Genomic DNA, 14,332 nt, shown 5'->3' with positions numbered 1-14,332 from the left:
AAAATAAAACACAGAAGGGGGTGACAAAAAATTGTTTAAATAATGAAAAATTTTTAAAAATATATATATATATATATACATATATATATATATATATATATATATATATATATATATATATATATATAATGAAATAAAATAAAATTAAATAAAATATTTAGCAAATAAATAAAACAAGGCGTCGATTTTATTATACGCTACAGGAATAAGGTCATGTTGTGTAGTGGGTGTTTGAAGACATCCCTGCTACCTTGCTATCTTTATTACAACTGATAATGCTTTATAAATAAAGTAATCAGAAAGATAATCTGAGTGTTGGAGTAATTGCTATAAAGAGCAGTTTTATTTTGAAAAGAACAGAACGGAAACAGAAAGGCTTTACCGCTTCACAAAGCCGTGATGGTGCAGCACCTCTGCATCACCCACTGCCACCTGCTGACAGGGCGATGCAATCACACCGTCAGGTGGGAGCAGGTGGAAGTTTGCTCATCATTTCATCATCATCATCATCCCACGGAAAAGCAAAGACAACAAACACACAGACAGAAAAACTGTAACTGCAAATCTAATGTGGATCAACTGCAGGTTTTCTTAAAAGAAGAGTTTCTTTGAACATTGCACTCGTAAAGTTTAGTTTCCTTTACTATAAAGCAAGATCAACAATTCAAAGGGCAAAGCTGACATGTACAGAGAGGAAGCATCTGCAACAATAAGGTTGTGGTGAACATTATAAACATCCAGAATTATCAGTAACAGCGGGACACAAAGTCTGGAATGGCACAGTTCAGTTTTATGCATTTAAAGCACAGCGGGTGACTGAAGTTTATGATGAAATAAAAGTTTAGTTTCAGAAAATGTGATGTTCGATTGCGGATGCACACATGCATAAGTTTTATCCTTGTTAGGACATTGCACCGACTTTCACTTATTGTTACAGAAAAACCCCAGATTGAATCCAATACAAGTTTCTATCATCTGACCCCAACTTTAAACTAATATAACCTCTGTTCATTCATCAGCTTTAACCCTAATTAGGACCTCAGATATTGTGCTCTGCCTCATTAGGACTCAACTTTGTTCCCAGTAAGAGCCACTGGTCTTCACCGTCTCTGTGAAGTCTTAATGAGGTAACAGAAGCCAGAACACACCAAACCATGAAGTGCATGTATGGAATGTGCTGTTGCACAAGTGAGCTGTCTTTGCATGTTAATTATGGGAGTCAAACTCCCAAACTGTTCAGCTCGTCCCCACAACTGTTGAGAATTATCATGGACGTGATTTTAACACATATGGGCGGCATATTTAGTCAGTAAAGAAAGAGCTGTGACCAAAGGCAGAATATATATATATATATATATATATATATATATATATATATATATATATATATAGAGCCAGTCAACATGCCTCCACGTCGTTGTTTTCTTAGTCGCCATACTGCCAGGAATGTCTTGCCCTGTAGTGAGCCTCTGAACCTGTCACTCCCAGCCTTTGAATGCTGTAAGAGAACAGGCTCAAATATCAGACAAACACCATTGACCCCTTTTCCTGTTTAAACCTCCAAAATAAAACTTGATGACGTATATTTTGAGTCAATACGAGCTACAGTCAGGATAAATTAGATTTGCATGAGGACTGGAAACAGACCGACACCACTAACCCGGTTCTGTCCAATGGAGAACAAACATGCATCCTGACAAACTTAAAAACCCAACATCCAGGTCCCATGAATGCGAATGAAATAAGATTTTATAAAGGTTTTGGGTTAATTTATTTGAATTTTGATTTGGCATCAAATAAGAAGATCACCAAGATAAACTGTCCTAGGTAGTCTGCAAATGTCATGGCTGATAGAATCCTGTTAATTCACAGAAAATAATTCTCCAGGGTAATCAAATCAAATCAAATTTATTTGTATAGCACATTTCATGTACAAACAATTCAAAGTGCTTTACATAAAATAAAAGCATTGCAGCAGGGAGTGGAAGAAGCATTCAAAAAATAAAATAAAATAAAAATAAAATAAAAACAAAAAAGAATATAAAGATAAACAAATAAAATCTGTAGTGGCAATTGTTTGTCAAATCAAACATCCTTTGGAAAGTGCCACTACTGGACTGGGTTTGGGTTTCGTACACAGGCAAAGAAAAGAAGTCCAATGTCCAATACCTGAAACTGCGGTTTGAAGGTTTATTTTCCAGTTGGCAAGCGAATAATACAGGTACAACATTCCTTTGTTCTCTGCTGCCTCTCCTACTCTGGTAAAAAAAAAAAACATAGCTCCACCCCGATCCATCCTGGGGGGTATTCCTAGAAGCTGGCTTAGCGGAAAGCCTGGCTTATTTCGCTACTTCTGGCTAAAGTTAGCGAGAGTTCCGTTCCATAAAGGTGGCTTATTTGAACGCCCGCTGAGTAACCATGGTAACTTATGCTGCTGAACTAGCCTGGTCGCGGGCAGGCTAAAGTTGAAGCTTAGCTTAGCTGCAACTCAAAGAATGTCCGACCGGCTGAAACAGACTCCCGAAAGAAATGTTCACCAAGAATTCTGCGCTCCCGCAACTCTTGTCTTGTCTAAAAAACGAAACAAAAACTGTGGGTATCATATCACCACTTTCACTGTCTCGAAAAATCAATCAGTCGGTGCCAGTGCAACTAAAGAAACGCAACTATACACACGTATTAAACATGAAATTAAATGAGAGAACATGGTATTCATTAAAACTAATCAATACCTAACAAACATCCGATATACACACACGTAGGACCAGACTCAGAAAAATGGGGGACAGGTAATAATGTTAATGATACAAATTATTGAAAGCTCCTTTCAAAACAGTCAAGGACTGTACAAACAAAATATTAGATAAAACGCAGGAATTAAAACATTATACCATATTAAAAATACACAGAACGGAGCAATAAATGTAGGTAAGCAAAGTTAAACGGATGGGTTTTGAGTTTAGACCTGAACAGAGGGAGAGTGTCATTATTGCGAATGTGTGTGTGTGTGTGTGTGTGGGGGGGGGGGGGGGGGGGGGGGGCGTATTGTACCCACACACAAGGCAATTCAAAGTGCTTTACAGCTACATAAAATCACAAGAAGGCAATAAAATCATTCCAAAAAACAAAAGAATCATTAATTAATTAATTTAAAAGTGAAGAGTGCAGAAAAAATACTTTCAGGTGTCATATGCACATCTGAATAGAACTGTTTTCAGTCTGGATTTAAACATTGTCACATTGTCCAGGCCCCTGCTGGACCCGTGGAGGCTGACTATGTAAACCGAACATTTTTCCATATCCTAAATGTACAGGTACACTTGGGGATAATTGTCCATAGACTCTGAACTGGATTTCTCATTTTGAAAAATACCACATCAACCCCTTTGAGTAATGCTGAGCAATGTTACATTAATGCCCTGTGAAAGCTCATCATTGACTCCTATCCTCCGAGCATACAGATGATCTGTGATGGAGGTCATTTAATTTCCAACATTGAGGCTAAATGGCCGGGATCAGTTCATGATTCTAGGATCTTCCGAGCATCCTCACTGGCACAGAGGTTTGCACAAGAATTTTACTTACCCGAAGGAGTGTACTTTTGAAGTAAGGTGTAGCATAGGCAGGATTTTGGTAATGTAATGAGAGGTCATCTTAAGGAATTTAAAGTGCTCGTCATACTTTATGATAGATAGCCATATAAGGCACATATTGCATCAAATTGCCTGAAGTCTTAACACATCCATCCAACATTTCTCTTATTCTGCAGGAGAGTTCAATGGTGTCCTGCTTGGGGACAGAGGCATCAACAAGGGCATGCGCATGCACATGCACATGCTAAAACAAGGGCACGGATAGAAATGACCTTTGGCCAAATTAAATACAGGTTCATTGCTTAAAGTTCTCAGGCACCATGGCTGACTTCTGACAGAGCCATCTTAAATTAATAGTATACTTCATATTTTATACATTTTGTCTTGTGGACAACATTTCAGGCTCAAGTCTTTTCTTCGTTGAGTCCCCCAAAAAGAGCATTAAACATCTGCAGCTCATCCAGAACGCTGCTGCTGGAGTTTTAACCCGGACTAAGAGATCTGAACACATCACAGCAGCTTTAAAATCTTTACTCTGGCTTCCAGTCAGTCACAGAATAGATTTTAAAAGCCTGCTGACGGTTTACAAATCCCAGAATGGTTTAGGGCCAAAATACATCTGTGATCTGTTCAGAGAATATAAACCCAGCAGAGCTCTTAGATCCAAGGACTCAGGTCAGCTGGTCCAGTCCAGAGTCCAGACTAAACATGGAGAAGCAGCATTTAGCTGTTATGCTGCAAACAAGTGGAACAAACTGCCAGTGGAGATTAAACTTTCACCAAATGGAGACATTTTTAAATCCAGGTTAAAGACATTTCTGTTCTCATGTGTCTATGCATGAAATCTGCACGATATCTTTGAACTTATCTTTACTGTTGCTTGTTTTTAAATTCATTCAAATTATTTTATTTGTTTCTCTTTTAAACAGATGATTTATAACTTTCCACACGTTTAGGTCATGGCACCCCACTGTGAATATAAATGTATAAACACATTTCTAACACGTTGCATGAACCGTACAATAATGACAAGTTTGAGTTGTGTTGAATTGTTTAATTATTATAACATGTTTCTCAAGCTGTGGAGAGAAAACAGAATTAAATACAGTTCACAACACGAAATTCTCCTTCATCTGAATTTATACTAACATCCATCTCCAGTTTCATAATCTCTAGCTTGATCTTTTTTAGTTTCAGTTTCTTGTATGTAGTTTGGTGCTCTCTTTATTGGACAAACACATTTCTTTAAAGGCTACTTACCACTCTGAAATATGTTCCTGTACTTTACCTTCACCTGCTGCCAGGTACGCTTTTGGCTGTTAAGATTGCTCCTGTTGAGATGTAACAGTGAAAAATTAATATGTGGGTCACACACTCACGATAATATAGTCACAAAGTATGATGATGCGTGTCGATTATTGGGTTATTAATAAAGTGAGCAGGGCCAGTATATTTGTGCTGTACATCTCATACAGAGACAATTCAGCATGCTTTATGTAAACACATTATAACACAAAGAGGAGAGCATAAATACATGAGGACAGTAAAATCAATGTCTACAATTGAAACTTTCAGAACTTACGCATTTATTCTTTCTGCAGTTGTTTGCCATGCCGTTTCTTCGCTTTATTGATCACAGCTGTATTACCATTTCTGGTGATGACACTTTTAAAATCCTCATACAGCTCCATAAGCATTATTTGTTCAGCTGACGAAAAAATAACAGTTCTTGTCTCGCTCTCCTTTTCACACAGATCTCCGTTTTTCCACCATCCACTCGTCAGGGCTTCTTACGTTCCTCGTGCACTCGCACTTAGCCAGGCTATGTAAGCCTCGCTTGGATTAGCCTCACCGAGATGCAGCTAAAATGTCTTTGAGGAACGACTTGAGGCTTAAATGGGAGATGGCGCTAGTTCAAGCGACGCTTACCGGCTATAGCCTGGCTTTCTTTAGCTACTTTCTAGGAATACCCCCCTGGTCCTATACCAGTCCATATGATTATAGGGAATGGACCCACAGTTATTCTGCCCAACTTAAAACAAAGAAACCAAAAACAAACAATTATTAATCTTCAAATAAATTCTGTAAATAACCCCCCCAAAATATAAAGTAACCCAAGAATAAATTTAAACAAAATTAAAAGTAAAAGATAGGAATAAATAGCTCCAACAAAATCATTTAAATGAATTTAAAAACAAGCAACAGTCAAGATAACAGTTTCTGGAAAAATTATCAAGGCCTTATCTTATGTTTATGTTTGTATGTTCGTGTGTGTGTGTGTGTGTGTGTGTTTTCAGCCTCGATTTTAATGTTTAATGTTGATTTTAATGTTGATTGTTGTTGATTGTTGTTGATATTGCTCATGTTGGGGGTGGTGGGGGGGTAGTATGTGTGCAGTGTGGTTGTCGGGGTGATGTTGTGTGTGAGTTTATGAATTGAATTGATTTTATTACTGATTTTATTATGTAAAGCACTTTGTGTTGCTTTTTTCTTTAGTATGAAAGGTGCTATATAAATAAAGTTTGATTTGATTTGATCTCTACACGTTCATCTTAAAAATGTTACTCAAAGTGAATTAATAAACACCTGCATACTCATTTTGTCTTAGCTGAATTTAATCAGCTGTATACCTGTGTGGGTCGTAGATTCGATGCCTTTATTCTGAAGGCTACCCCACCCTACTTCCGGTTTCACAGTCAGCTGTGGCAGTCTGGATCATCTGGACTTACTACTTAAAGTTGTTCTCATCTCGAAGAACCGTGATCGGTCCCCATCGTGTGTGTGACTCCGCGCCCCGGACATGATGGACCTGTGGGTGTCCCTGGCGGTGCTGGCGGCCGCGGTGCTCCTGTGTGAGGCGACCCGCCACACAGCGCGTCTCCTCCCGGGAGTTTCCTGGATTTACCTGCTGGAAGCCGCGTCCACCTTCCAGCTCTGCTGCTGCACGCATGAACTCAAACTCCTGGGCGAAACGGCCCGTTTGGACCCGCCGCTCAGCCTGACTCTCACTTACACCGTCACGTTGGTTCACTTAATAACTTTCCGGGAAGCCACGTGCAACCCCGGCGCGGCTCTGGAGGCTGTTTGCCGCGGGACCGCCAGCGTAAAGGCGGCCGCCGTCCTCATTGCGTGCCACTTCGGAGCCGCGGTCGCCGCGCAGTTCTCCGCCGCCTCCGTGTGGTCGCTGGGTCTGTCCGACATCCACCTGCGGCACCAGAGGTTCGGGTTCAGGTGCTTCGACCCCCTCGGCGGGACTTTGCTGGAGGCTGCGGCCGCGGAGCTGGCCTGCGCGTTCACGGTCCAGGCTGCGGCCATGCACGCCCACAAACTGGACCAAAAACTTCGAGCTCCCTTCATCTCTGCGGTCATCACGGCGGTGGTTTACACAGGTGTGGTGATGAGGGGCTGTATATGTATGGAAGTTTTTCTGTGCCATCAGTGTTTGAATACGAATTTACGAATTATTCTAATATCGAATTTTTACAGCATCAAAATCAGACTTTGAATTTGAAAAACCAACAGTGGGAAAAAAATTCAGTGGAAAAAGAACCAGACTCAACAAAAAAAGAACCAGATCCAACGGCAGCCAATCAAGTTACACTCCATTGGACAGATCAGCTCAATAGATATTAGTAAAAAATTACTCAATTTTACTAACACAAATGGCAAATAAAGTAAACTCACTCACCGAAGCGCCATCACCTGTTGGTGGACATGGCTGATCTGTCCAATGGAGCGTAACCTGATTGGCTGCTGTTGGATGAATTGAGACAGGGATCGATTGCTTCTCCCTGTTTACCCGGATGTTGAGTCTGGTTCTTTTTCCACTGAATTTTTTTTCCCACTTGTTGGTTTTTCAAATTCAGTCTGATTTTGATGGTGTAAAAATTCAATATTAGAAATTCGAATTCAAACTCTGATGGCACAGAAAAACGTCCATATATATGTAAATGCACCTTTTAATGCACCTGTGGAACTCTTATGAATTTTTTAGGACCTCACATCATGTGATTACAACCTAATATGTGCCACATTATTTTTGTGTCATTTTGACCTATATGTGATAAGCAGCACTGCATTTTTGTGTTGTGTCTGTCTTTGTGTACAGGTGGAAGTATTTCAGGAGCCGTTTTTAACCCTGCCTTAGCCTTCTCCGTTCAGTTCCCCTGCAGTGGTCATACCAACCTGGAGTACTGCTTTGTTTACTGGCTGGGACCTCTGTTAGGTAAGGAACTGGCTATTTTTCCTCAGATTGTGTATATGATTTGCAAATTTCCTGAAATGGTAATGGATCATAAGAATACACAAGTCTGTATGTGCCGTACCTGTTTGAATTTTGGACAAAACTAATGGGAAGGTGACATCCAAACTTTGGACCTGTGCTGTCGAAAGTTCAAAAACTTTTTGAAAGTCAAAATTCCCCCTCTATTTTTTTTTTTCTTCTTATTTCTCATTTAAAACTTCCAAGTAAAAGTCAGTGAGTTAGATATTTGAGGGATCTGTAATGTTAGCTGTGGGGTCAGTTGGTGACTACAAAGGGAAAGTTGGCACCAAGAGAAGCTGAAAACAAGAAGAAAACATCTTAAAGAGTTTTGTTTAGGCTGAAAGACTTTTTAATCTATTTTAAAATACTTGTTCCAGCGCATGAGTATAAACTAAGGAACACACCCCAAGTCCTCCTTTCAACACCACACACTCTATCTGATATAATAATGTAGAAGAAAACCTTATAAAGAGGTATGTCTGAGAATTTCTACACAGAAAATGTGATTCATTTATTTTCAAATGGGAAAATGTATTATTACACAATTTCAATAGTGTTTTCAGAAAGGTTACTCTTATATTTTTTTATTTCCAGTTGTAAAAGTCCTCTTCTTTTAATCTCAACTCAACTTTATTTATAAAGCCCTTTAAAACAGCCGTGGCTGAAACAAAGTGCTGTACAAATCAAACAAATCTTTAGATTGTTTTTTTTTGCTATGGAATTAAATTAGAGTGGTATAGATATACGTACTGAGCTTTTAAATCAATGAGTTTGCTGGTGTTTATTTAATTAAAGCCATTCCTCTGATAAACGAAATCCTTCCGGATCAACTGGCTGCAACACAAGCCCACAGCATGCTAGATCCACAGCCATGCTTAACTTTTAAAGATGTGTTCTGCACCCTTTTTTCTTTTTTTTTCCTTCAAACTGCAACCAAAAAGTTCTATTTCACCGTCATGGGTTCAGGGGACTCGTTCCCTAAATGCGTGAGGCCTCCATTTGCAAGCTTCTGAGCTTGAGAGCTTGAGGGGTTTTCTCCTGGGTCATATCTGTGCATGTGCTGCTTCACAATAGAATAGTGCTCCACTGCATCAGAGTCTCATATATCTGATATTCTGAAGGTATTTTGCATTGAACAGATGGTTTGACGTGTTTATTAGTCCATGAGCTCTTCACTGTGAAAGTTTTCTTGGTCCTCCAGACCGCAACTCAGCATCTTTGTTCCTGTTTTCTGACATTTCTGAGTTACAAACTCAGGAAACTGCCAACCGAAAACAATCTTCTGCTTCTGCTTTTGCATCAGTTACTTTTTTAATTAAATATTTTTGGAATTCTCGGCGGCTCCTTAGCTGCTGACTGTTAGGAAAAGGTTTGAGCTGATACCCGTTTAACAGATACTGTTTTAATTTTTCAACTGTTCTTCAGTTTTATTGCATTTAACTATTTTTTAAAAGCAATATTGTTTTACACAATATACAATTCAAATTAAAACTTAATTATATCATGATGACTGTCCTTTACGCCTGTTTTTAATCAACAAGCTCATACCGAGCCTGTAATTCTCATCTGTTTAAAATGGCTCACACCTGACGCATATTTGCTCGTGTTATCCGTATGTTTCTGCAGGCATGGCGAGCTGCATCCTGCTGTTTGAGAAGATCATCCCTTTCCTCTCTGGAAAGAGCACCATTGGGCTGGACGTTCCCACTGTACAGAAACAGAAGACACATTAGCAGCAAGAGGAGGGCCTTTTTAAGCTTTTTAATCCGTCTGTGTTGATGGATAATTCCAGCGTAATCAATGGTATTATTGATTTTGTCATTAATACCACAGTATGTAAGCAGCAGGCCCTGTCAGGATCATAATGAGTTCATAACGACGGATGACCCCGTGGTTAAAGTCCTGCAGTGTATAGGACTCATGTGTGTAAACATGAAACTCAGAACACACACAGACACACTGCAGTTCTGTGTACTCACTCCACAAACATCAATGATGCATGTTTATCCGTCTAACTAGTGTCCCTTCAAACATTCTGTAGGACTTACTTTGGCGTTTCATTCATATTCTGGATTGAAACGGGAAGCTAGCTGGTAGCATAGCCAGCTAACAGTACTGAGGTTTTCAAGCCGTCAGCCTCCAAAGATGCTTAAATAATAACGAAATGTTGCTGCAATTTGAACTACGTATTTCTTATAGAATAGAAAAATACTTTATTCATCCCCCTCAATGGGGGAAATTCAAAATGATCAACAAATTTATCAACACAGTCAGCAGTCAGAGCTTCAGCAAATATGCAATACGTTCGAAATTGTCTGTAATTTTTCATATGAAGACAATCAGAAGCACAACATGTTGGAGCCGGAACTGTTGAGCTGCACTGTGTTCACTTCCAAAACACGAGGATGCTGAAGGCTGGAAGCACACGGGTTCCAGAATATGAGAATATCTACGCCAAACAGGCTTTGACATCACAGCTGGTTGTATTTGTCATTTATCTTTGGACTTTGGAGGTCTGAGAGAATCAAATGTATCTGTAAACATGTCAGTCAGTGTCAGGACTGCCCCCCCCCCCCTTTACTGCATCCTTTATCACGCACACGATTGCACAAACTGACAGGAAACAGTCCAACTGAACATTCCAACACAGAAACAAACCGGCTTGACCTGTTGAAATGCACATGGCTGCACTTAATATTTTACATACATGACGTTTGATTTGCTTTGCCGTTCCCAAAGAGGTGTTTTGAAATCAAAGAACTCAGAAATTTGTAGGTTTGGTTTCATTACTTTGGACTGTGTGCACTTGTCTGGCTAATAATTTACAATGTAATCGATACTTGCAGATTGAAGCTACACTGTTGAGATTTTTGCACTGGGTACTGAGTGGATTCTTTTTATTAAAGTGCATAACGTTCTTTGAAATAATCATTTAAGTGTAAAATCTTATTAATAATTACCTCAACAGCGTGGATGATAATGACTTGTGCTTCTGAAAGTAACACTCACGTGATCTGCAAAGCAATATTGGCAGTTAAATAAATTTCCAGTCATATTTCTGACGTGACGTAACGTCTGTCAGTTTATTTTAAGACGATGGGTCTTAAAACCTTGTTGATGCAAAAATACTGTTTTGTATCTGTTAAACCGTGCTGTCTTTGGCATTTTTCATAGATGCAAATAAAAATGTAAAAAAGTGTCATTGTGTCAGTCTGCAGGTAACAAAGTGCGTAAAGATACAATTTAAAATGGGTTCTTTGCTAAATTGTCTGTCTTGAATAATTCATAGGCTTAACAAACAACATAAACACATTCTTCTGAAAATGGTCAGGAACAAGGACTGCACTGTGAATGAATGAAAAATTAGTCGATGTCCAAAGAAAAACTTTGAAAAACCTTCAGAAAGCCTGGAGAACCATTCTGCAAGACCACTTTAAAGATTACAAGAAAGTCTACAAAGAAATAAGGGGTGGCCCAAAACTTTCTACAGTATTGTGTATATATATTTATATACATATATGTATATAAATATATTATATACTATATTATGTACTATATATTGAATAATATAGTATTGTGTCTGTATGTATGTGTGTCTGTGTATATATACATATACACAGACACACAAATCCATCAGTACAGTATTACAATATGTTTAAAGTATTCACAAATTTCAATAAAAAACTTTTGTTAAAATCTAAATGCATTCAGTGATCCAAATGACAGTTAATCTCCTCACTGAGGCTTGGATTACCTCGAATATAAAAAGCCTGTTAAATCCTTACCGCCTCTCCAGCCACGTGGTACCTGTTACATAACGTGACCTTTGGGCCCTCCTTTCTCTTTCATTCTGACTCGATCAAAATGCCAGCTCCACTGTTCCCCCCTCAGATTAGATAACGATCAGTGCATGAACTACACCCCAGACAAGTGACTGATTGCACATTTGTGATTAACAGGAATGCATGAAGAGCGGGTTGATCTAATAGTGAGCTTGACAACATGCAAAATTGATCTTTCGCTGAGTTTCTGATGCATGCTGACGATCTTCAGTGGCACACAGGGTGCGTTTGGGTTATTTTGCCCCTCCACAGAGCTTACCAATTCAGGACAATATTTAGGTAAATGATTTACATGATTTTGTCTGAGACAAATTACCAACATGCAAACTGGCATTTATATATAAAAGCTATTACATCTTATTTGTAGGCATTTTACTTTTGATGAACGATAAACTGTTTCTTAAGAAAATTGGTGTTTATCACTCCAGTCGTGATTTTTCTTATGACAGTCAGGGAGGAATAATGTGTCCCACTCTTTCTGACTGTCAGACATCATCTGGTGGAACAACAGCAAAGTTCACAGCCTCAGGTTTTACTCCTCTTGTCCCACGATGACCTCCTCCTATAACTTTCCAGCCTTAAGAGACTCACCGCCACACCGGCTCACACCATTCAAAGTCCCTGATAAATTCCTTGTTGTATCTCCGATAAGCTTTAGTTTATCTTCACGGTATTTACAATAACAAGTAGCTTTCCTAGGCTCTGAAGTTGAGTTGTCTTACAGTAGTGCATATTAAAAAAAGTTACATTCACAAGTTATTTTCCCAGAGTTTCTAAAAGTAGAATGGGAGGCAGAGCCTTCAGTTATCAGGCCCCTCTCTTCTGGAATAAGCTGCCAGTAAATGTCCGGGAAGCAGACACCCTTTCCACTTTTAAGACCAGGCTTAAAACTTTCCTTTTTGATAAAGCTTATAGTTAGGGATGGCTCAAGTGATCCTGGAACATCCCATAGTTAAGCTGCTATAGGCCCAGACTGCTGGGGGGCCTCATCTGTCACACCTTTCCTCACTTTACTCTCTTTTTCCCCTGTTTAATTTCTCAAATGATATTATGTACATGTATGGTATGGTATGGTATGTTTTTATTTGAACAGGGACATGTTTTTATTATTGTACAGTGTACAATAAACATTGACCATGAGGAAAGATGCTGTGTACCAGGTTATAGCAGGAAATGCTAATTTCCACCTGTAGTCCCTGGGCAGGTTGGTGAAACAAAAACTGGTTCTAAAAGGTACATGAGCACATGAGCATTTCACCATACATTTTCACATATAAATCACTATAATTTAATTTAATACACAATAAAAGTGGTTCCAACTGAATATAATAAATGAAAAATAAAAAACATCTCTCATTTACACACAACATGCACTCTCTTTGGGCCAGCCACTCTCACACTCACTCCTCATACATGTGTACAGGTTTGATTTCTTGAGAGCCATTTTTTGGTCCGTTTTGCAAATTCTTTTAGGCCAGTGCATGTTATGATGTCTGTTGGTAACGTGTGATATTATTGTGGTCATTAACTGGTGTTTCCATGTTCCAACAGGTATCCTTTGAATGGTGTTACAGTGGGTTGTCCCCTCTTTTCTGTCTTCTCAGCCCCCAGCTGGTCGAGGCCGATGGCCACCCTTCCTGGTTCTGGTTCTGCCAGAGGTTTCTTCCTGTTCAAAGGGAGTCGTTCCTCTCCACAGTCGCCTCAGGCACGCTCAGGCCGGGAGATTGGACTGTAGAGAAGCTTTGGTGCAATCTGTTGGTTTCCTTAGCTAGGAAATTGTTTTTGAATTGGCTCTATATGAACGAATTGGATTATTTTGAAAATAATTATGATTACAATTAATTGAATTCCAATTGGCTTGAATTGGACTGTACTATTTAAGTGCCTTGAGATGGCATTTGTTGTATTTGGTGCTATATAAATAAAAATGAATTGAATTGAATTGAACAACATTTGGATGAAAATATCAGTAGCTCTCCATTTACTGAAATATCTTGAATACAGACATACTGTCATCCACTGATAAACAAAAAAGTAAAAGTGAAAGGAATTAACCTTTAGCAAATGCTAGCATGATGACATGCTACTTTTGGTCATTTTTCTTTTAAAAGAAAGCATTTAGCACATTTTAAACTTAGCATGCTAACATGCTAAATGATTGTTGAAATGGTGAATATATTCTAGGGCCTAGAAAACAGGCCCTAGAAACCATGGTAGCCAGGATTCTAGGCTACCGCTGTTTCCAAAAACGCCATAATGCTACATGGCAAGTAAAGAAAAGCACAAAGAGCAGCACATTCTAAATAGAAACGTTGGGAAGGGCCCAAAAACAGGCAAAAAGTTGTGTCACACAAAGAAAAGCCCTGGTGACAGATCTCACAGCGACAAAATGACATGATTGGGTTTTTAAGATCACCCAAGAGAGATAAGCCCTTTAATGATTTAAACCTTCATTATTCTTTGAAAGACCGTGAAGGGAAAACAGTTCAATAATATTTTAATTAGGAATTAAATGTACCAACAGAACAAGAAAAAAACTTTAATATCTAAGATACAGAAAACCATCAACAGATTCGGAAAATACAGAATTATTTCTGTATTCAAAAAAAAAAAAAAAAGACCAAAAATAATAG

The 14,332-nt window shown here is 38.8% G+C and overlaps 1 protein-coding gene across 1 annotated transcript; it reads left to right on the top strand.

Annotated features, from left to right (window-relative positions):
* Positions 1 to 6,294: 6,294 nt before the first annotated feature.
* Positions 6,295 to 11,319, top strand: LOC142401637 (aquaporin-11-like). The gene is made up of 3 exons (XM_075487103.1): positions 6,295 to 6,982; positions 7,702 to 7,818; positions 9,484 to 11,319. The coding sequence occupies exons 1-3, from the start codon at positions 6,394 to 6,396 to the stop codon at positions 9,588 to 9,590; spliced, it is 813 nt and encodes a 270-aa protein (XP_075343218.1). The 5' UTR covers positions 6,295 to 6,393; the 3' UTR covers positions 9,591 to 11,319.
* Positions 11,320 to 14,332: the final 3,013 nt, after the last annotated feature.

This window comes from Odontesthes bonariensis, chromosome 16 (assembly GCF_027942865.1).
Source record: "Odontesthes bonariensis isolate fOdoBon6 chromosome 16, fOdoBon6.hap1, whole genome shotgun sequence".
NCBI lineage: Eukaryota > Metazoa > Chordata > Actinopteri > Atheriniformes > Atherinopsidae > Odontesthes > Odontesthes bonariensis.
The sequence above is the reverse complement of the archived record's forward strand: the minus strand, read 5'-3'. Positions and strand labels throughout refer to the sequence as shown.